The sequence below is a fragment of the Hevea brasiliensis genome, chromosome 10 (genome assembly GCF_030052815.1).
Source record: "Hevea brasiliensis isolate MT/VB/25A 57/8 chromosome 10, ASM3005281v1, whole genome shotgun sequence".
NCBI classification, from domain to species: Eukaryota; Viridiplantae; Streptophyta; class Magnoliopsida; order Malpighiales; family Euphorbiaceae; genus Hevea; species Hevea brasiliensis.
This window is the reverse complement of record NC_079502.1, coordinates 84,192,652-84,215,172: the sequence shown is the minus strand read 5'-3', so window position 1 is coordinate 84,215,172 and position 22,521 is coordinate 84,192,652. Positions and strand designations below refer to the sequence as shown.

General features: G+C 33.8%; 1 protein-coding gene across 1 annotated transcript; it reads left to right on the top strand.

Annotated features, from left to right (window-relative positions):
* The first annotated feature begins 5,142 nt into the window (after positions 1-5,142).
* LOC131183763 (uncharacterized) lies at positions 5,143-5,770 on the top strand. The gene has a single exon (XM_058154281.1). It carries the CDS (start codon positions 5,216-5,218, stop codon positions 5,558-5,560), a length of 345 nt encoding a protein of 114 aa, XP_058010264.1. The 5' UTR covers positions 5,143-5,215; the 3' UTR covers positions 5,561-5,770.
* The last annotated feature ends 16,751 nt before the right edge of the window (positions 5,771-22,521 follow it).

Below are 22,521 nucleotides of genomic sequence, written 5' to 3'. Positions count from 1 at the left end.
GTGGGCGAACACCTTTGTTAAATGCCCTGGCCATTCTTCTTTGGTATAACTGCCCATGGCATGCCGCCGCTAGCCTTTTCTCATCTAGCAAATTTAATTGGTCCAACCTTGACTGGATCCATTCCGACTTATCAATCTTTGATTCTTTTAGAATTCTTAGGGAAGGAATTTCTACTTCAATAGGTAGCACAGCCTCCATCCCGTAAACCTGTGAGTATGGGGCTGCCCCAGTTGATGTCCTTACAGAAGTCCGGTATGCGTGAAGGGCATAGGGAAGCATATCACGCCAATCCTAATAAGTGATTGTCATTTTCTGGATTATTCTCTTGAGATTTTTATTTGCAGCTTCCACTGCTCCATTCATCTGGGGACGGTACGGTGAGGAATTGAGATGTCGGATCTTGTATTGATCACATAATCTTTGGATCTTTGGACCATTCAAATTCTTGGCGTTGTCAGTGACGATCTCACTGGGGAGGCCGTGTCGGCAGATAATATTATTTCGGAGGAACTTGAGAAATGTGGTCTGTGTAATGTGAGCATATGATGTCGCTTCGACCCATTTAGAAAAATAATCGATAGCCACCAGGATAAATCTATGCCCATTGGATGCCGTAGGGTTGATGGGACCAATCACATCGATGCCCCACATTGTGAAAGGCCATGGTGAGACGAGGTTGAATAATCGGTGAGGCGGGACATTTATTGGATCTGCGTAAATCTGACATTTATGGCACTTCCGAAAGTACTCAATACAATCCTTCTCCATAGTAATCCAGAAGTATCCTCGTCGCATGATTTGCTTAGCCATCATATGCCCATTGGCATGGGTTGCACAATTCCCCTCATGAGTTTCGAAAAGGATTCTCTTTGCTTCTTTTGCATCCACGCATCTCAACAATTCACCGTTTGAGCTCCTTTTGTATAAGATTTCTCCACTGGGGAAATATCCCAAAGCTAATCTCTGAATCATTCTCCTTTCGTTTCTGCTTGCCCCTGGAGGGAATTCTCTGGTTCTAATGTAGACCAGGATGTCATGATACCAAGGTTTACCATCAGGTTCTTCCTCGATCATGAAGCAGTATGCTGGTTCACTCATTGCTTTAATCTTTAATGCTCTGAGTCTAATAGCATCCTCAGAAATACCATTCATCTTGAATGTGTCACGTAGGGTAAGAAAACAGGGCTTTTTATAGTACAAGGGCATTTGTGGAGAAAAAAATACCAAAATAGGGTGTGTTGAATGAAAATTACGAAAGTGGGGTGAGCTGAATAGTGCCAGCAGCAACACGCTAGCTAAACTAGCGTTTTGCTGTGCAAGACTTCAGCATGAGTGGTGTCCCAAGTGGGACGCTAATCATACTGGCGTCTCGCAAGTCAGGATGCCAACTTGTGTCCCATGCCAGACGCGCGTCCCACTAAAACTAGTTCAACATTTTGTATACGTAAAAAAAAATGAAAAATATAATTGTGAAATAATATTTTCAGAAAATATAGATAATATAAAAAATTAAGAAATTAAATAAAATCTGTTACTTTAATTTTTACATTATATAGATAATATATAAAAACTAAAAAATAAATAAAATTTATTCCTTAAAATTATTAAAATATTATTACCATCAATTAAATTAATTTGCATTTTATTATAATTATAGATAATTTATTTACTTGATAGCAAATATCAAATTGAAGTATTAAAAGAAATTAAATTATTAAATATTAGGTGTGACCATTTATAACAATATATAATTTAAATATTATAATTTGTTTTCACTTAGTACCAAACTAAGTTATGAAAATTTAGTATGAAATTAAATTGCAATCTCTTATAAAATTTGTAATTTATAATAAAGTGTGAGTGGCACCATATTTTATGTGGCCTCCAAATAGACGTGGCCTCCAAAACAGGAGAGATCGGGAGAGAATCCCCTCCTTGAAAACCCCGACACTTATTTTTACAGAATTCTATAAATAAATTTAACATATATCTCCCGTGAACCGATCACCGAGATGTATGTTAAATATATATATATATATATATATATATATATATATATATATATATATATATATATATATATATATATATATATATATATATATATAATTCATTTAATTAAAAACTATATGATTTTAGGGATATATAATATGATGATTAAAAAATTTTACTAAAAACAATTTTAGATTTTAATAGTTTAAATTTAAGTATTTAATTAGTATTTAATATGATAAGCTAATATATATATATATATTCAACTAAAAAGTTGTTTCAAAAATTTAAATATATATTTTTAAAAACATTTCTTATATTTAAAATATGAGAATTTTAATAATGATTTTTCAAAAATAGCTAAGTGCATTTGTATTTTTCTTTCTATTTTATTTATTCTTTTATTAGTATATGTCAAATACTTTAAAGAATAATAAAAAAATATCTATTAATCAACTTATTTAGTTATTAAATTTGAAATAAAATTATAAATAATTAAAATTTTATTATTATTAAAATTTTATAATATAATTTTGAAAATATAAAATATAGTAAATTATATATTAAATTATATATTTAAAATAAAATAGTAAATAATCTGCACAAAGTGTGGACAAAATGATCAAATTAATTTATGAAAGCAAATGCGTTATTTTTATATAATGTTATTTATTTAATAAATGCGTCATTTTTTGTGTAGCCTAACTTAGTTTAGTAGTTAACTACAAGTATGTGTCAAGGGATAAATTTTGACAATTGTCCCTGAACTTATCTAATTGTAATATTACAGTCCCTCAACTTTAAAGTGTAACATAAAACCCCGTCAACTTTCAAATTTTACATAATAAAATCCCTCTAACCTCCAATTATCAATTTTTCAGTTAGACGCTGACCTGGATAGTTCCAACATGAAATTTAGTCAGTATTTCTCTTTTCTCTCTCAAGTCATGTGTAAATTGAATCATTCTTCTCTCTATAGACAGAATAATTTTTCATACGTAAATAGAATAATTTTACACTTTGCATAAGAGAGAAGAGAGAAATGTTGACTAAGCGCCTTGTGAGAGCTATTCACATCAATTTCTAACTGAAAAATCAGTAATTGAAAGTCGAAGAGATTTTACTATGCAAAATTTAAAAGTTTAGAGGGTTTTATGTTATATTTTAAAGTTAAAAGACTGTAGTGTTATAACTATATATGTTCAAAAATAGTTGTTGGAATTTATCCATGTGTCAAGTTCTAATTTTTACTCTTCAATCTCCTATAAAGGCGTTATCTTTTATGTTTGAAATTATTGCACAATTAATTTATGTGATATTCACATTCATCCATATATATATATATATATATATAGCCTGTGTGTACTATATCAAGCCACAATAAAATAAAAATAAAAATAAAAATTGAAAATTTCATTTAGTAATTAATAAAATTATTTACACAATAATTTAATTTTAATATTTTTAAGCCCCAATTAATTATGGGTCTGAAATATTAAAATAAATTGCCTATTTAATATGACATGACTCATAACTTAAGCTAGCAGAATACCAATAGTCAGTGGGTATTAATTATGTACAACTAGATCAATCAAATAATTACCCGTATAGATGTGTGTTATTTATTGGCAGTTACAAATATTCAAGGTCTAAAATATCTACTAAAGGTGATGAGCATGAAGTGGAGTTGTGGAAAAGTGGCAAAGTGATGTTAGTGGGTGGTTGTTGATGGTTATGGAGGTTATAGGAAGTGGGCTAGTGGAGAAAAAAATGTGGTAAGTGGTGGAAGTGGTAATCACCAAACTTGGCCACCAAGCAAGCTCTTAATAAATTGATGTGCTGGGCTTTAGAAGAATAACAACAACAACAACTAATCAATCAACACCTAACAGACACAATATTTTAGCTCAAATTTTTTCTAATTCAATAATCTTTTTACATTTTCAAGCAATTTTTTACTTTTCAGTCTAACATTTAGCTTCAATTCTAGCCTTTTATTTTCAATTCAAGCAAGTAATTTACATTTCCTTTGCACATATTTCAATTTCTGTAAGCAATCTTTTCTATTTTTAATACAATTTACAGCTTTCTTGTTCATATTTCAATTCCTGCAAATATGCTTTTAGCTTTCCAATGCCAGTTCATAATTTTTGCACATATTTACTTTTAAAGCAATCAGCCCATTTAATTTTTGACGCATAGTTTATTTTTCAAGCAATGATTTAATTTTCTCAAAGTGATCATATACTTTTTCATGCATAGATTTAATTTCCCAAGCAACCAATTTACATTTTTCAAAGTGATCAATTTACTTTTCCCAAGTGACAAATTTAATTTTCTGCTAAGTGATCAATTTACTTTTCCAATGTATAGATTTAATTTCTTGCAAAGCGCACAATTTACTTTTCCGATGCAATCATTACATTTTTTACAATGATCAATTTACTTTTGAAGCACAATTTTACTTTTTAATGTATAAGCCTCCTTTCAAGTTTTCTCAAGCGATCAAGTTCTCTTCTATTTTCACCAAACTAAATGAGTAGAGATCTTAATGAACTACATCTTAGTGGAATTAGGGAACCCAGGGAAAAATTAACTAATTTCTTTTCCACCAATCATTCTATTTTAGAAAGACCGGTGCATATTTATTTAACATTAGAATTATATGCGTTCTTGGTACGTCCGCAATCCAATTCACACATGAAGAAAGGCTATACATATTTTTGACACATGTAAATTGATTAAAATCCCATGAACTTTTAAATTTTGCATAGTAAAATCCATCTAACATCTAATTACTGGTTTTCCAGTTAGACGCTGACCTGGACAATTCCAACATGAAGCTTAGTTAGCATTTCTCTTTTCTCTCTCAAGCCATGTGTAAATTCAATCCTTCTCCTCTCTGTAGATAGAATAATTTTTCACGTGTAAATAGAATAATTTTATACTTTGTATAAGAGAGAAGTGAGAAACGTTGACTAAGCACCATGTGGGAGCTGTTCACGTCAATTTCTAACTGGAAAATTAATAATTGAAAGTTAGAGAGATTTTACTATGCAAACTTTGAAAGTTTAGGAGGTTTTATGTTACATTTTAAAATTGAATGACTGTAGTGTTGTAACATATAAGTTTTGAAATTTATCCTTATAAATAGCGTAGATCTACATAACCTGTCACTGCAACACAAAAGAAGATCAACAAGTGAGAGACAAGGAGAGAGAGATGTCGAACACCAGTGATTATACTTCAAAAGAGAGTCTTACGAATTTGTTCAAGGAGATTTCTGTCGATGAACAAGAACAAGAGATAGCAATACTCTCTATCCTACTTGAAGGAATTTCAGTTGAGAAACTCTCAGATGAAGAACCTGATGTGGATTACAGGATTCGATCCTTTTCTGAGCTATTCGACAAGCTTCCTTCTGATTCTATTTATCCAACGGCTTTCTTCAACACTCATCATATCCCTACTAAGTGGCTAAGAGCCGGCGGCAGAGTGCGAACTTTTCAACTTGTTGCAGGAGGAAAACCTGGAGCATTAATTCGACCAAAGCAAAGCAAGTCTTAATTATTTTTATCTTTGCCAGATCTGATGACTTGGGTTTAAACTTAAAACTTTATACTTCTGGAGATGATTTAAATGTTTTTTATATGGTTGATTATGTGTATTATCGTTAAGTAGTAGATTATGGGCTTGCTATTTTCAGTTAGCCAGTCATGTAATAATATCTATTTGCCAAATCAAAACACATAATAAAAGGATGTATGATAGTATTAATGCTTTCCTTTATATAAGTAAGAGAAATTTATTAATAATGAGAGTCGGAGAAAAACTTAACATGCCCACATTCATTTAAATCCGGTCGATAGACCTCCCCAACAACACCCATATGGCATGTTAAGTATCAAAACCTGACAGAGATACAAATAACCAAGGTACAAAACAGCCATGACAAAAACTCCAAGACAACAAGAAGCAAAACCAGCAAAACAAGCGGCCAGCAGATGGAAATAAAACAGCTCGGACCAGCAAAACCAAAAATTCATAGACCAGCACACCACAGCAACCTTCTAAATGCAGACCACCAAAAGATGACACCAACTGATTTAAGCAAAACCATGCACTCCAAGACAAGACCAGTAGCGGATTGCTGCAAGGAACCGTAGAAACAAAACCCAGCTGTTGCTCACCAAGCCCACCATAACGGAATTTTTTAGTGACAAAAAAAAAAAAAAAAAAAAAAACTTAAAACTTTTTATATAAATAAAGTTAACCTTATTGAATTAAAAAATAAATAATATAATATTTACATACTAATAAATTTGACCTTAAAAAATAATTATTATAAATAAATAATTATATATTTAGAGACTAATAAATTTTTGCTTCAAAAAGTTAATTATTAGAAATAATAAGATAACATTTAGAAACTAATAAGTTTTTGTCTCAAAAAATGAACAATTAGAAATACATATTTTACTTCAAAAAATAATTATTAGTAATAAATATCTTATTTATTTTAAAAATATTTAATATATTTTTTATTCTTCAATAAAAAGAATTCATTGTCTCATAATAAATTTTTATGTATTTTTGCATATATTATTTTAGTATAATTATAACAATGTTTATTATAATCATTGTTAAATAAAATCTACACAAGTTTATTGGGAATGTCACTTTAACACATTACTTATAATAAGGTTTGTTTAATGTTATCATATACATTTTTGTTGTAGTGAAAATATTAAAAAAAATAGAGAATTCTATTTTCTTTTTTAACACTACTTACTTTTTTACGCGTCTAATAACATATAAAAGCATAACACATATTGCTTATAGTATATAAATATTTATTTTTCTTAGATAAATCTAATTAATTATAAATTTAAAATATAAGATATATATATGATGAAATTTATCTATTAAATATATAAATTTTATATAATTATATTTTAAATCTATAATAAACTAGATTTAAGTAAAAATTTATCAACAAATAAAAGTATACTAATTTGGAGTACAAATCAAAGCTAGCTTGTGGCACGCACGGTAAACATTACTTTGTCGTGCATGTTGTTATTGTTCACCACGTGTGTATGCTTTTTTTTTTAAATACTATTCACTCAATTTTAATTTCTTTATTAAAAATTTTTCAATTTTAATTTAAAGAACATTAAAATCACTGTACTAGGATATTGAAAATTTTCATATTAACCTGTTATATTTTAAAAAAAAAAAAAAAAAAAAAAAACTGGTTACCCTTCTCTGTATTTTTAAATAGCCAAATTTAACTAGAAGATTAAATTTGCTATGTCTACCCTGGACTAGGACTTAGTTTGGGTAGAACTACATGTTAATTAATGTTTTTTATTCAATAATTTTTATCCTAACATTTTCCGACTAGACTACCACTATAAATTATTCCTAACCTTAATTATTAAAATAGTATTAGATTAGTCTTAATAGTTTTTTTCTAAATAAGTTTTTAAATACTTTTCTACTGCCTTTTTTTTAACATACAATAATTCATTCATCTAAAATAAAGGAGTACACACAAACTTAAAAAACCATTTCCCACAAGCCTAGAGAGATAATCAACGAAACAAAAATGAAAATTTTTGCCTAAACTCAGTTACTATAAATTCAAAACATAAATATATGACACTTATATATTTAATAAATGAATTTTATTATATTTTTTATATTCTAAGTTCATAATAAATTGAATCTAAACAAAAAAAAAAAAATCCACACGAAAGAAAATTAGTGGTATCATGACCAGTGGCAGATCCACTGCAAGAAAAGAGGGGTCAACTTACCTTTCTTTTTCATAAAATACTCTTATGCATTTATATATTTGTCTAAATTGATCCCTTATTAATTTAAGTATTGAACTTTTTTTTAAATAGAGAATATATTTTTATTAACAGAAAATCAATTAACTCCTATATATTAAGTAAATTATTGTGTATTTATAGTGTAAGTTTATCATTACCCATAAAAAATATGAATCTTGTCTTCCCAAATTTAAATTTCAATTATTTTTATATTAGTATTAAATATATTATTTTTTAATATAATAAATATATTATATAATTTATTTATATGTTAACCCCGAAAAAATTCTTTTCTAAATCTGCCACTGTTCATCACTCGGACTGCACATTACATATAAAAACACAAATTACTTGCAGAGTGTATAAAAAAGGCAGAACAAGGATAAAAATATCTTATATTCTGCCAGTTTTAACATTTACTATACGTAAGACACTTGTAATTTAAATTTTTGATCCCAACTTTTTCATCACTATTGACCAAATATCTTTTTCCTCTCTCCCTTGGAAGGGTTTAAACACACTTAAAACAATTTTTTTTTTATAACACGATAAATATTTAAAATATTAAGATAATCAAAATGGTGTCATCAGGCTTTAAAATAAAAATTAAAATCATCAATCATTAAACATTAAAAATAAATAATAAAATTTCAAAAATTTAATTTAAATTCCTCAAACAAAATGTACGAAAATTTAAAATTTTTTAGACATTACAATTAGAGGAATAATTTCTGTCAAAATTTCATTAAATTGATTAAATATGCCAAAAAAAATTAATAACTATTTTTTTTATCTAATTAATATTTTATAAATTATTTTATTATTTTTTATATAGTTATTCATTCTTTTTCTATTATTAGACAACGACATTTTCCTTTAAAAACATTGAACAAACCATTTAAACAAGAAAAACAAGATAAGCCCAAAAGAAAGGAACAAAATCAAGAAATTAAGATTTGCACAAAAAGCAAGAACAAACGTGAATATCTGTGTTGAGGACATGCAATAAATAATTTGGAACGTAAACAATGAGACATTGGTTAGAGATAAGCAAACTTGATTTCAAAAGTTTGTTATTCATTGTTGATAGATCTTGCATTTTCCATTTATAGCATTCCATTAACTTTTTATTTGGTATAGATTTTGCAAAAAGCAACATGTACATTTATATGCCACTTCACTAGCAGATATCAATTATTCAACCATGTATATAAACATACAGAAGAAATAACATAAAGATGATCTATTGTAATTTCTAATTACAATTAGCAAATTAAAACATGAGATTTTTAAGGAGCTGCATGGCCTTAGTGATCATCATGTGGGGTCTAGCTATGAGCTACTCTTGTGTTATGGCTAGAACCAAATACCATGTTCATGTTATCAACGGCTTGAGCAACCCAAACATCTTGAACATCCATTGTAGGTCTAGAGATGATGATTTAGGACAGCGTGCACTCCCAGTCTCTGGACATATCGATTGAAGTTTCATACAAGCATCTTTGGAAATGCAGTTTTCTCGTGTGCCATGCAGTGGGCACAAGGCTATGGCTCCTTCAAAGTCTTTTGGTGGAGCAAATATATTCTTAAGAGATGCGATAACAAGAATTGTATATGGTTGGCAAAGAATGACGGTTTATACTTGAAGGACCTTCGTGGGGACAAATTTGTATTGATATATCAATGCTATAGGTGAATTTGGGCAAGGTTATTGAATGGTTTTGTTACAATCGTTTTGTCACAAATTAAACCTTTGAAATTGATGTATAATAAAGTGTCTCTATTTCTGGATAAGTTTCCGTTTTTTGCCTATTATATTAAACTGCCATAAGTCAACTTATTTTTCAAACATATAGTCAAACCAAAAGTGATGCTTCCTTGTATAATAGTTAATATTAACTCAAATTACATCGATTGCAAAGCTGGCATGCATGATAACATGAATAGAATGATAAATTCAGTGGTTATTGTGATAAAATAGAAAATTACATCTGTAAAAATGTAATGGCCCAGCTCACTAGTGATATTGTCCGCTCTGGGCCGAAGCCCTCACGGTTTTAAAATGCGTCACTAGAGGTTACAAACCACCATCTTATAAACCCAGCATCTCTCCCGTGTTTTGTCGATGTGGGATTTGCCTAGGGTGTTACAATCCACCCCCCTTATGGGACTCAGCGTCCTCGCTGAGGTTTGCCCCACCATCGTTCAAGTTTGCATGCAGAGTAGCTCTGATACCACAAATGTAATGGCCCGGCCCACCAGTGATATTGTCCGCTCTGGGCCGAAGCCCTCACGGTTTTAAAACGCGTCACTAGAGATTACGAACCACCATCTTATAAACCCAGCATCTCTCCCGTGTTTTGTCGATGTGGGATTTGCCTAGGGTGTTACACCCACTAGTGATATTGTCCGCTCTGGGCCGAAGCTCTCACGGTTTTAAAACGCGTCACTAGAGGTTACGAACCACCATCTTATAAATCCAGCATCTCTCCCGTGTTTTGTCGATGTGGGATTTGCCTAGGGTGTTACAATCCACCCCCCTTATGGGACTCAGTGTCCTCGCTGAGGTTTGCCCCACCATCATTCAAGGTTGCACGCGGAGCGGCTCTGATACCACAAATGTAACGGCCCAGAGCGGACAATATCACTAGTGGGCCAAGCCATTACATTTGTGGTATCAGAGCCGCTCCGCATGCAACCTTGAGCGATGGTGGGGCAAACCTCAGCGAGGATGCTAAGTCCCATAAGGGGGGTGGATTGTAACACCCTAGGCAAATTCCACATTGGCAAAACACGGGAGAGATGCTGGGTTTATAAGTTGGTGTTTCGTAACCCTTATTGACGCGTTTTAAAACTGTGAGGGCTTTGGTCCAGAGCGGACAATATCACTAGTGGGCCGGGCCATTACATTTGTGGTATCAAAGCCACTCCGCGTGCAACCTTAAACGATGGTGGGGCAAACCTCAACGAGGACGCTGAGTCCCATAAGGGGGGTGGATTGTAACACCCTAGGCAAATCCCACATCGACAAAACACGGGAGAGATGCTGGGTTTATAAGATGGTGGTTCGTAACCCCTAATAACACGTTTTAAAACTGTGAAGGCTTTGGCCCAGAGCGGATAATATCACTAGTGGGTCGGGCTATTACAGTTGTGGGCTGAAGCCCTCACGGTTTTAAAACGCATCACTAGAGGTTACGAACCACCATCTTATAAACCCAGCATCTCTCCCGTGTTTTGTCGATGTGGGATTTGCCTAGGGTGTTACAATCCACCCCCCTTATGGGACTCAGCGTCCTCGCTGAGGTTTGCCCCACCATCATTCAAGGTTGCACGCGGAGCGGCTCTGATACCACAAATGTAACGGCCCAGATCGGACAATATCACTAGTGGGCTGGGCCGTTACATTTGTGGTATCAGAGCCGCTTCGCGTGCAACCTTGAGCGATGGTGGGGCAAACCTCAGAGAGGACGCTGAGTCCCATAAGGGGGGTGGATTGTAACACTCTAGGCAAATCCCACATCGACAAAACACAGGAGAGATGCTGGGTTTATAAGTTGGTGGTTCGTAACCCCTATTGACGCGTTTTAAAACCGTGAGGGCTTTGGCCCAGAGCGGATAATATCACTAGTGGGCTGGGCCATTACAAAAAACCTGTTTAATTTCCACGCTTTATGAGGGCAAGTTGCTCTTCTTATATAAAAGATGATGAGGAATGAATTCCAAATATGTGATTATGATATGGGACAAGTGTGTCAATTTTTTGGACTTGACTAGGTGTACAAAAATCTATGTATAAAAATGTACAAATGGGATGATTCGGTAAATTTCAAGCATTTTTTGGATGTGCAATGTCTATTTAGTTCTTGATAAAATTTTCATATTTGAATCTCAAATTTTGCAATTTCTCTCTTCTATTATTGGTTATCCAATTAAATACCACTAACTCTTTAATCTATCATCTCCCACTAATTATTCAACCAATCAAATGTCATCCTACTATCCCTTTAACCTATAAGAGGCCGCTATCCCTTAAACCTATCAGAACCCATCATTATTCTTACCAATAATCACCTATCTCAACTTCTAACTTCATAATCCTTCCCAAGTAGGAGACTTCACAATCCATCTCAAGCATTTTCTTCATGTTACCATTTTTGGTTTTTTTTTTTTTTGTTATTTTTAAATCAAATTTACATTTTTCATCTAATACACCCTTCAAGTTTTACCACAATGGGAGGTGATTCGATTTTGATTAGAGGGAAGAAAAAAGGAAAATATAATGTTGTCTTCAAAGGTGAAACTCGCAGAGTATTTTCTTTATGGTAGGATTGTAACACCCCTAACCCGGTCTACAGTGTAACCGAGCAAGGCATGCTACATTCAGTGCCGGAGCACCCTATCTTACCTTACTTTATTCCTTCAATAATTTTGTTCTCATTATATTTTAAAAATAAATTATATTTCTTAGGAGAAACTAATGGAGTTTCTCCTATTCTATTACTGTTTGACGTGTTTCACTATTCACCTGTTAAACAAAAAATTTCAAACAACATTTTCAATAATATTCTCATTCATATCCATTATAACCATCTCATTATTTCAATTCCACATTCATTTCCATACATATCTATTCACGCTCAATTCATATATAAAAATTCTCAATAATTTTATTAATTCACATAATTTACAAACTAATTACATAAATTCATAATTTACATGATATACAAATTAATTACTTATGAAAAAGCCAATTTATTAATTTACATCACATACATATTAAATACATTTTCATACATATTAAATACATTATAAATCCTCTCATTTTTTCAAGTTCTTCCGACACCGATCACACTCCTGTAAGGGTTTTGATCTTTCTTTTAGTTTAAATTTCCTCTTTTCTTTGAAAATGAGCGGCGCCGAGGATCAGAGAGCGGCAAGCCCCCCTTCCGTTCAGGTTTCGTGGTCGTCAGATGAGGTAGAGGTAGTCAGAACAAGCGGGCGATCTGAACCCCCTAGGACCTCCATTCCAGCTCGCGGTCAAGCAGCATCCTCGAGGCAAACACATTCTTCAGGGAGAGAAAACCTTCCCATGGACGAGCTGCCATCAATCCTTCAAGAAACCGACCTGCAGTCGTTCAGCCAAGAGTATAACATTCAGCCCGATTCATACGAACTCATTAAGTGTCATGGCGATCTTCTAGCCAATCACTTCTTCGAAGAGAATGATATGATCATGCTATACGAAGAGCAATTAAAAGCCGGGCTGCGGTTCCCTCTTGACGGCTTCTTCAAGGAAGTTCTAAAATTTCACCAAGTGTGCATAGCCCAAGTTCACCCGAACTCATGGCGGATCCTAGTAGCCTTCAGAGGCCTTTGCCGAGCCAAAGGACTCAGTCCAACGGCGAAGGTATTCGCCGAGCTACATAGGTTAACTCGCCGAAAGGACGACGAGTACTGGTTCTTTCAGGCGAAGCCACATTGCGGGCTCTTTACCGATCTGCCCTCCTCCCTGAAGAATTGGAAGAATTGCTTCTTTATTCTGAGGAGTAAAATTCCGAACGACTTTGAGGGCTTCCCAAATAGCTGGCTGCATCAAGGCCCCTTGCTTCCGAAGCGCATCACCCTAAATAGGGAAGAGGGCCAAATGGTGATGGAACTGAAAGATCAGGTGGCCAGACAAAAGTTCTCTTGTCTAGATGCAGTGACGGCCGAACTGCATCATTGGACAATGGAGTTGATTACTGGCGAAGAACGCGGGCTTCGGCTCTCTGACCTCGGCCTCGGTACTTTCTATATCTCTGATCTTTGGGCCTTAGCGATCTCACTGACCTTTTCTTTGTGCAGGTATGGCAAGCGGCGAAGCTTCCAAGGAGAGCCGGAAGCAGAAGAGAGAGGTCTCTCGGAAAGTGCGGGAGATGAAGCGTTTCGAGCTACTTCAGACGCCCAGGCATGATCCCGGGGAGGCACAGGGAGGCTCGTCCTGACCCTCGGGACAGCCGATCCCTGACATAGAAGTGGTCCGGTCTCCTCCTCGTCAAGAAGAGCCACTGCCACCTCCACCCATTACTTCGAGTGCGGAAGGGGGTCCTTCACAACCTCCTGTGAGGACCCTTTTCCGAGGCGCCCAAGTCCTAATCCACTCACTAGAGAAGAATCGCACGGTTCGCGAGAATCCGGGCTTTGCTAAGGTCTTGGGGTCCTCCATCTGCCTTCGGGAGGATCGGGATAGGCTAACCCTCAACAGCCTCGATGATATCCAGACCCAAACTATGAGCCTGAGCGTAGAGAGTTTGGTGAACCAACACATTATCCAGGAGAAGGCTCACTGCTTGAGGCAGGAGGTTGAGAAGGTAGGTCAGGAAGCTGCCTCCCTCCGATCTCATTTTTCGTCCGCCCAAAACTACATATCTGAAATTGAAGGGCGGATGAAATTCTACGAGGATAAGCTGGCCGAGCAGGCTCATGTTCTTGAAGAGGTTCGGGGGCTCCGAGCTGCTAAAGTCGCTCGCCTCACTGAGGAGCTTAAAGCAAAAGAAGAAGAGGCAGTGACAAGGGAGGCCGGTGCTTATGTGAACACTCATGGGGATCTCTTGGCTGAGCTCAGGAAGTGTTATCCCGAGGAGGACTTCTCCTGGATGGTGGACCTGGCTCCCCAAGAGGAAGAGGATAGCGAGGAGGAGGCCGAGGGAGATAGAGGGGGTGAACAAAATGTAGAACAGGCTGGAGGACCTCCAGCCGAATGACTTGTATATATTTTAATTGGAAATGAAATGAAATTCCCCTTTTTTTTATTCAATGATTGGATGAGATCGGAAAGTATCTAAGTTGCATAAGCACTTGATTATCTGAACATATTAGAACAACAACTAAAAGTGATTATTAATCTAAGTGTAAGAGGTCGGAAAACATTGTAAGCATGAGATCGGCTGAGAACAAACGCCAAACAGGACTTGATTAAAATTGGGAACTTGATTTGAACACTTAAGATCAGAATCATCATTAAACCGGATTGGAACCTTAACTTTATCAGACGATTATCCCCAAACTTTTAAAAGGGAGATCGGCAATAAGACTGGTGGCATGAAGGCCTAATGTTGGTTCAATTTCATTTGACAAGAGAGATCGGAAATGTAATTGACTGGTCAGGGGACTTGACAATTGGTTTGAGAGATCGGTGAGGCTTTAAATGATATGGGGACTTAGTATTGATTCAATTCCTTTTGAGGAGAGATCGGAAATGTGATTTGCTGGCGAAGGGAGACTCAGTGCTGGGGATCGATTCCAAAGTTTATTGATTTCGAGGATCGGCCAAAATATGGTGTCGACAGCTGCCCCTCTTTACATAATTCCTACTGGAAAAAAAAAATTCGACAAGCTTCCTTCTGATTCTATTTATCCAACGGCTTTCTTCAACACTCATCATATCCCTACTAAGTGGCTAAGAGCCGGCGGCAGAGTGCGAACTTTTCAACTTGTTGCAGGAGGAAAACCTGGAGCATTAATTCGACCAAAGCAAAGCAAGTCTTAATTATTTTTATCTTTGCCAGATCTGATGACTTGGGTTTAAACTTAAAACTTTATACTTCTAGAGATGATTTAAATGTTTTTTATATGGTTGATTATGTGTATTATCGTTAAGTAGTAGATTATGGGCTTGCTATTTTCAGTTAGCCAGTCATGTAATAATATCTATTTGCCAAATCAAAACACATAATAAAAGGATGTATGATAGTATTAATGCTTTCCTTTATATAAGTAAGAGAAATTTATTAATAATGAGAGTCGGAGAAAAACTTAACATGCCCACATTCATTTAAATCCGGTCGATAGACCTCCCCAACAACACCCATATGGCATGTTAAGTATCAAAACCTGACAGAGATACAAATAACCAAGGTACAAAACAGCCATGGCAAAAACTCCAAGACAACAAGAAGCAAAACCAGCAAAACAAGCGGCCAGCAGATGGAAATAAAACAGCTCGGACCAGCAAAACCAAAAATTCATAGACCAGCACACCACAGCAACCTTCTAAATGCAGACCACCAAAAGATGACACCAACTGATTTAAGCAAACCCATGCACTCCAAGACAAGACCAGTAGCGGATTGCTGCAAGGAACTGTAGAAAGAAAACCCAGCTGTTGCTCACCAAGCCCACCATAACGGAATTTTTTAGTGACAAAAAAAAAAAACTTAAAAACTTTTTATATAAATAAAGTTAACCTTATTGAATTAAAAAATAAATAATATAATATTTACATACTAATAAATTTGACCTTAAAAAATAATTATTATAAATAAATAATTATATATTTAGAGACTAATAAATTTTTGCTTCAAAAAGTTAATTATTAGAAATAATAAGATAACATTTAGAAACTAATAAGTTTTTGTCTCAAAAAATGAACAATTAGAAATACATATTTTACTTCAAAAAATAATTATTAGTAATAAATATCTTATTTATTTTAAAAATATTTAATATATTTTTTATTCTTCAATAAAAAGAATTCATTGTCTCATAATAAATTTTTATGTATTTTTACATATATTATTTTAGTATAATTATAACAATGTTTATTATAATCATTGTTAAATAAAATCTACACAAGTTTATTGGGAATGTCACTTTAACACATTACTTATAATAAGGTTTGTTTAATGTTATCATATACATTTTTGTTGTAGTGAAAATATTAAAAAAAATAGAGAATTCTATTTTCTTTTTTAACACTACTTACTTTTTTACGCGTCTAATAACATATAAAAGCATAACACATATTGCTTATAGTATATAAATATTTATTTTTCTTAGATAAATCTAATTAATTATAAATTTAAAATATAAGATATATATATATGATGAAATTTATCTATTAAATATATAAATTTTACATAATTATATTTTAAATCTATAATAAACTAGGTTTAAATAAAAATTTATCAACAAATAAAAGTATACTAATTTGGAGTACAAATCAAAGCTAGCTTGTGGCACGCACGGTGAACATTACTTTGTCGTGCATGTTGTTATTGTTCACCACGTGTGTATGCTTCTTAACTTCTACTTTCGACGGCTTAGGTTTGCTATGAATTTAGCCTAATTTTTATCGATAGTCCTTCAATTTTTGGTTTTTTTTTTTTTAAATACTATTCACTCAATTTTAATTTCTTTATTAAAAATTTTTCAATTTTAATTTAAAGAACATTAAAATCACTGTACTAGGATATTGAAAATTTTCATATTAACCTGTTATATTTTTAAAAAAAAAAAAAAAAAAAAAAACTGGTTACCCTTCTCTGTATTTTTAAATAGCCAAATTTAACTAGAAGATTAAATTTGCTATGTCTACCCTGGACTAGGACTTAGTTTGGGTAGAACTACATGTTAATTAATGTTTTTTATTCAATAATTTTTATCCTAACATTTTCCGACTAGACTACCACTATAAATTATTCCTAACCTTAATTATTAAAATAGTATTAGATTAGTCTTAATAGTTTTTTTCTAAATAAGTTTTTAAATACTTTTCTACTGCCTTTTTTTTAACATACAATAATTCATTCATCTAAAATAAAGGAGTACACACAAACTTAAAAAACCATTTCCCACAAGCCTAGAGAGATAATCAACGAAACAAAAATGAAAATTTTTATCTAAACTCAGTTACTATAATTCAAAACATAAATATATGACACTTATATATTTAATAAATGAATTTTATTATATTTTTTATATTCTAAGTTCATAATAAATTAAATCTAAACAAAAAAAAAATCCACACGAAAGAAAATTAGTGGTATCATGACCAGTGGCAGATCCACTGCAAGAAAAGAGGGGTCAACTTACCTTTCTTTTTCATAAAATACTCTTATGCATTTATATATTTGTCTAAATTGATCCCTTATTAATTTAAGTATTGAACTTTTTTTTAAATAGAGAATATATTTTTATTAACAGAAAATCAATTAACTCCTATATATTAAGTAAATTATTGCGTATTTATAGTGTAAATTTATCATTACCCATAAAAAATATGAATCTTGTCTTCCCAAATTTAAATTTCAATTATTTTTATATGAGTATTAAATATATTATTTTTTAATATAATAAATATATTATATAATTTATTTATATGTTAACCCCGAAAAAATTCTTTTCTAAATCTGCCACCGTTCATCACTTGGGCTGCACATTACATATAAAAACACAAATTACTTGCAGAGTGTGTAAAAAAGGCAGAACAAGGATAAAAATATCTTATATTCTGCCAGTTTTAACATTTACTATACGTAAGACACTTGTAATTTAAATTTTTGATCCCAACTTTCTCATCACTATTGACCAAATATCTTTTTCCTCTCTCCCTTGGAAGGGTTTAAACACACTTAAAACAATTTTTTTTTTTATAACACGATAAATATTTAAAATATTAAGATAATCAAAATGGTGTCATCAGGCTTTAAAATAAAAATTAAAATCATCAATCATTAAACATTAAAAATAAATAATAAAATTTCAAAAATTTAATTTAAATTCCTCAAACAAAATGTACGAAAATTTAAAATTTTTTAGACATTACAATTAGAGGAATAATTTCTGTCAAAATTTCATTAAATTGATTAAATATGCCAAAAAAAATTAATAACTATTTTTTTATCTAATTAATATTTTATAAATTATTTTATTATTTTTTATATAGTTATTCATTCTTTTTCTATTATTAGACAACGACATTTTCCTTTAAAAACATTGAACAAACCATTTAAACAAGAAAAACAAGATAAGCCCAAAAGAAAGGAACAAAATCAAGAAATTAAGATTTGCACAAAAAGCAAGAACAAACGTGAATATCTGTGTTGAGGACATGCAATAAATAATTTGGAACGTAAACAATGAGACATTGGTTAGAGATAAGCAAACTTGATTTCAAAAGTTTGTTATTCATTGTTGATAGATCTTGCATTTTCCATTTATAGCATTCCATTAACTTTTTATTTGGTATAGATTTTGCAAAAAGCAACATGTACATTTATATGCCACTTCACTAGCAGATATCAATTATTCAACCATGTATATAAACATACAGAAGAAATAACATAAAGATGATCTATTGTAATTTCTAATTACAATTAGCAAATTAAAACATGAGATTTTTAAGGAGCTGCATGGCCTTAGTGATCATCATGTGGGGTCTAGCTATGAGCTACTCTTGTGTTATGGCTAGAACCAAATACCATGTTCATGTTATCAACGGCCTGAGCAACCCAAACATCTTGAACATCCATTGTAGGTCTAGAGATGATGATTTAGGACAGCGTGCACTCCCAGTCTCTGGACATATCGATTGAAGTTTCATACAAGCATCTTTGGAAATGCAGTTTTCTCGTGTGCCATGCAGTGGGCACAAGGCTATGGCTCCTTCAAAGTCTTTTGGTGGAGCAAATATATTCTTAAGAGATGCGATAACAAGAATTGTATATGGTTGGCAAAGAATGACGGTTTATACTTGAAGGACCTTCGTGGGGACAAATTTGTATTGATATATCAATGCTATAGGTGAATTTGGGCAAGGTTATTGAATGGTTTTGTTACAATCGTTTTGTCACAAATTAAACCTTTGAAATTGATGTATAATAAAGTGTCTCTATTTCTGGATAAGTTTCCGTTTTTTGCCTATTATATTAAACTGCCATAAGTCAGCTTATTTTTCAAACATATAGTCAAACCAAAAGTGATGCTTCCTTGTATTATAGTTAATATTAACTCAAATTACATCGATTGCAAAGCTGGCATGCATGATAACATGAATAGAATGATAAATTCAGTGGTTATTGTGATAAAATAGAAAATTACATATGTAAAAATGTAATGGCCCGGCCCACTAGTGATATTGTCCGCTCTGGGCCGAAGCCCTCACGGTTTTAAAACGCGTCACTAGAGGTTACAAACCACCATCTTATAAACCCAGCATCTCTCCCGTGTTTTGTCGATGTGGGATTTGCCTAGGGTGTTACAATCCACCCCCCTTATGGGACTCAGCGTCCTCGCTGAGGTTTGCCCCACGATCGTTCAAGGTTGCATGCAGAGCGGCTCTGATACCACAAATGTAATGGCTCGGCCCACTAGTGATATTGTCCGCTCTGGGCCGAAGCCCTCACGGTTTTAAAACACGTCACTAGAGATTACGAACCACCATCTTATAAACCCAGCATCTCTCCCGTGTTTTGTCGATGTGGGATTTGCCTAGGGTGTTACACCCACTAGTGATATTGTTCGCTCTGGGCCGAAGCTCTCACGGTTTTAAAACGCGTCACTAAAGGTTACGAACTACCATCTTATAAACCCAGCATCTCTCTCGTGTTTTGTCGATGTGGGATTTGCCTAGGGTGTTACAATCCACCCCCCTTATGGGACTCAGTGTCCTCGCTGAGGTTTGCCCCACCATCGTTCAAGGTTGCACACGGAGCGGCTCTGATACCACAAATGTAACGGCCCATAGCGGATAATATCACTAGTGGGCCAGGCCATTACATTTGTGGTATCAGAGCCGCTCCGCATGCAACCTTGAGCGATGGTGGGGCAAACCTCAGCGAGGATGCTGAGTCCCATAAGGGGGGTGGATTGTAACACCCTAGGCAAATCCCACATTGGCAAAACACGGGAGAGATGTTGGGTTTATAAGTTGGTGGTTCGTAACCCTTATTGACGCGTTTTAGAACCGTGAGGGCTTTGGCCTAGAGCGGACAATATCACTAGTGGGTTGGGCCATTACATTTGTGGTATCAAAGCCACTCCGCGTGCAACCTTAAACGATGGTGGGGCAAACCTCAACGAGGACGCTGAGTCCCATAAGGGAGGTGGATTGTAACACCCTAGGCAAATCCCACATCGACAAAACACGGGAGAGATGCTGGGTTTATAAGATGGTGGTTCGTAACCCCTAATAACGCGTTTTAAAACCGTGAGGGCTTTGGCCCAGAGCGGAAAATATCACTAGTGGGCCGGGCTATTACAGTTGTGGGCCGAAGCCCTCACGGTTTTAAAACGCATCACTAGAGGTTACGAACCACCATCTTATAAACCCAGCATCTCTCCCGTGTTTTGTCGATGTGGGATTTGCCTAGGGTGTTACAATCCACCCCCCTTATGGGACTCAGCGTCCTCGCTGAGTTTTGCCCCACCATCGTTCAAGGTTGCACGCGGAGCGGCTCTGATACCACAAATGTAACGGCCCAGATCGGACAATATCACTAGTGGGCTGGGCCGTTACATTTGTGGTATCAGAGCCGCTCCGCGTGCAACCTTGAGCGATGGTGGGGCAAACCTCAGAGAGGACGCTGAGTCCCATAAGGGGGGTGGATTGTAACACCCTAGGCAAATCCCACATCGGCAAAACACGGGAGAGATGCTGGGTTTTTTAAGTTGGTAGTTCGTAACCCCTATTGACGCGTTTTAAAACCGTGAGGGCTTTGGCCCAGAGCGGATAATATCACTAGTGGGCTGGGCCACTACAAAAAACCTGTTTAATTTCCACGCTTTATGAGGGCAAGTTGCTCTTCTTATATAAAAGATGATGAGGAATGAATTCCAAATATGTGATTATGATATGGGACAAGTGTGTCAATTTTTTGGACTTGACTAGGTGTACAAAAATCTATGTATAAAAATGTACAAATGGGATGATTCGGTAAATTTCAAGCATTTTTTGGATGTGCAATGTCTATTTAGTTCTTGATAAAATTTTCATATTTGAATCTCAAATTTTGCAATTTCTCTCTTCTATTATTGGTTATCCAATTAAATACCATTAACTCTTTAATCTATCATCTCCCACTAATTATTCAACCAATCAAATGTCATCCTACTATCCCTTTAACCTATAAGAGGCCACTATCCCTTAAACCTATCAGAACCCATCATTATTCTTACCAATAATCACCTATCTCAACTTCTAACTTCGTAATCCTTCCCAAGTAGGAGACTTCACAATCCATCTCAAGCATTTTCTTCATGTTACCATTTTTGGTTTTTTTTTTTTTTGTTATTTTTAAATCAAATTTACATTTTTCATCTAATACACCCTTCAAGTTTTACCACAATGGGAGGTGATTCGATTTTGATTAGAGGGAAGAAAAAAGGAAAATATTATGTTGTCTTCAAAGGTGAAACTCGCAGAGTATTTTCTTTATGGTAGGATTGTAACACCCCTAACCCGGTCTACAGTGTAACCGAGCAAGGCATGCTACATTCAGTGCCGGAGCACCCTATCTTACCTTACTTTATTCCTTCAATAATTTTATTCTCATTATATTTTAAAAATAAATTATATTTCTTAGGAGAAACTAATGGAGTTTCCCCTATTCTATTACTGTTTGACGTGTTTTACTATTCACCTGTTAAACAAAAAATTTCAAACAACATTTTCAATAATATTCTCATTCATATCCATTATAACCATCTCATCATTTGAATTCCACATTCATTTCCATACATATCTATTCACGCTCAATTCATATATAAAAATTCTCAATAATTTTATTAATTCACATAATTTACAAACTAATTACATAAATTCATAATTTACATGATATACAAATTAATTACTTATGAAAAAGCCAATTTATTAATTTACATCACATACATATTAAATACATTTTCATAATTTACATTACAACATAA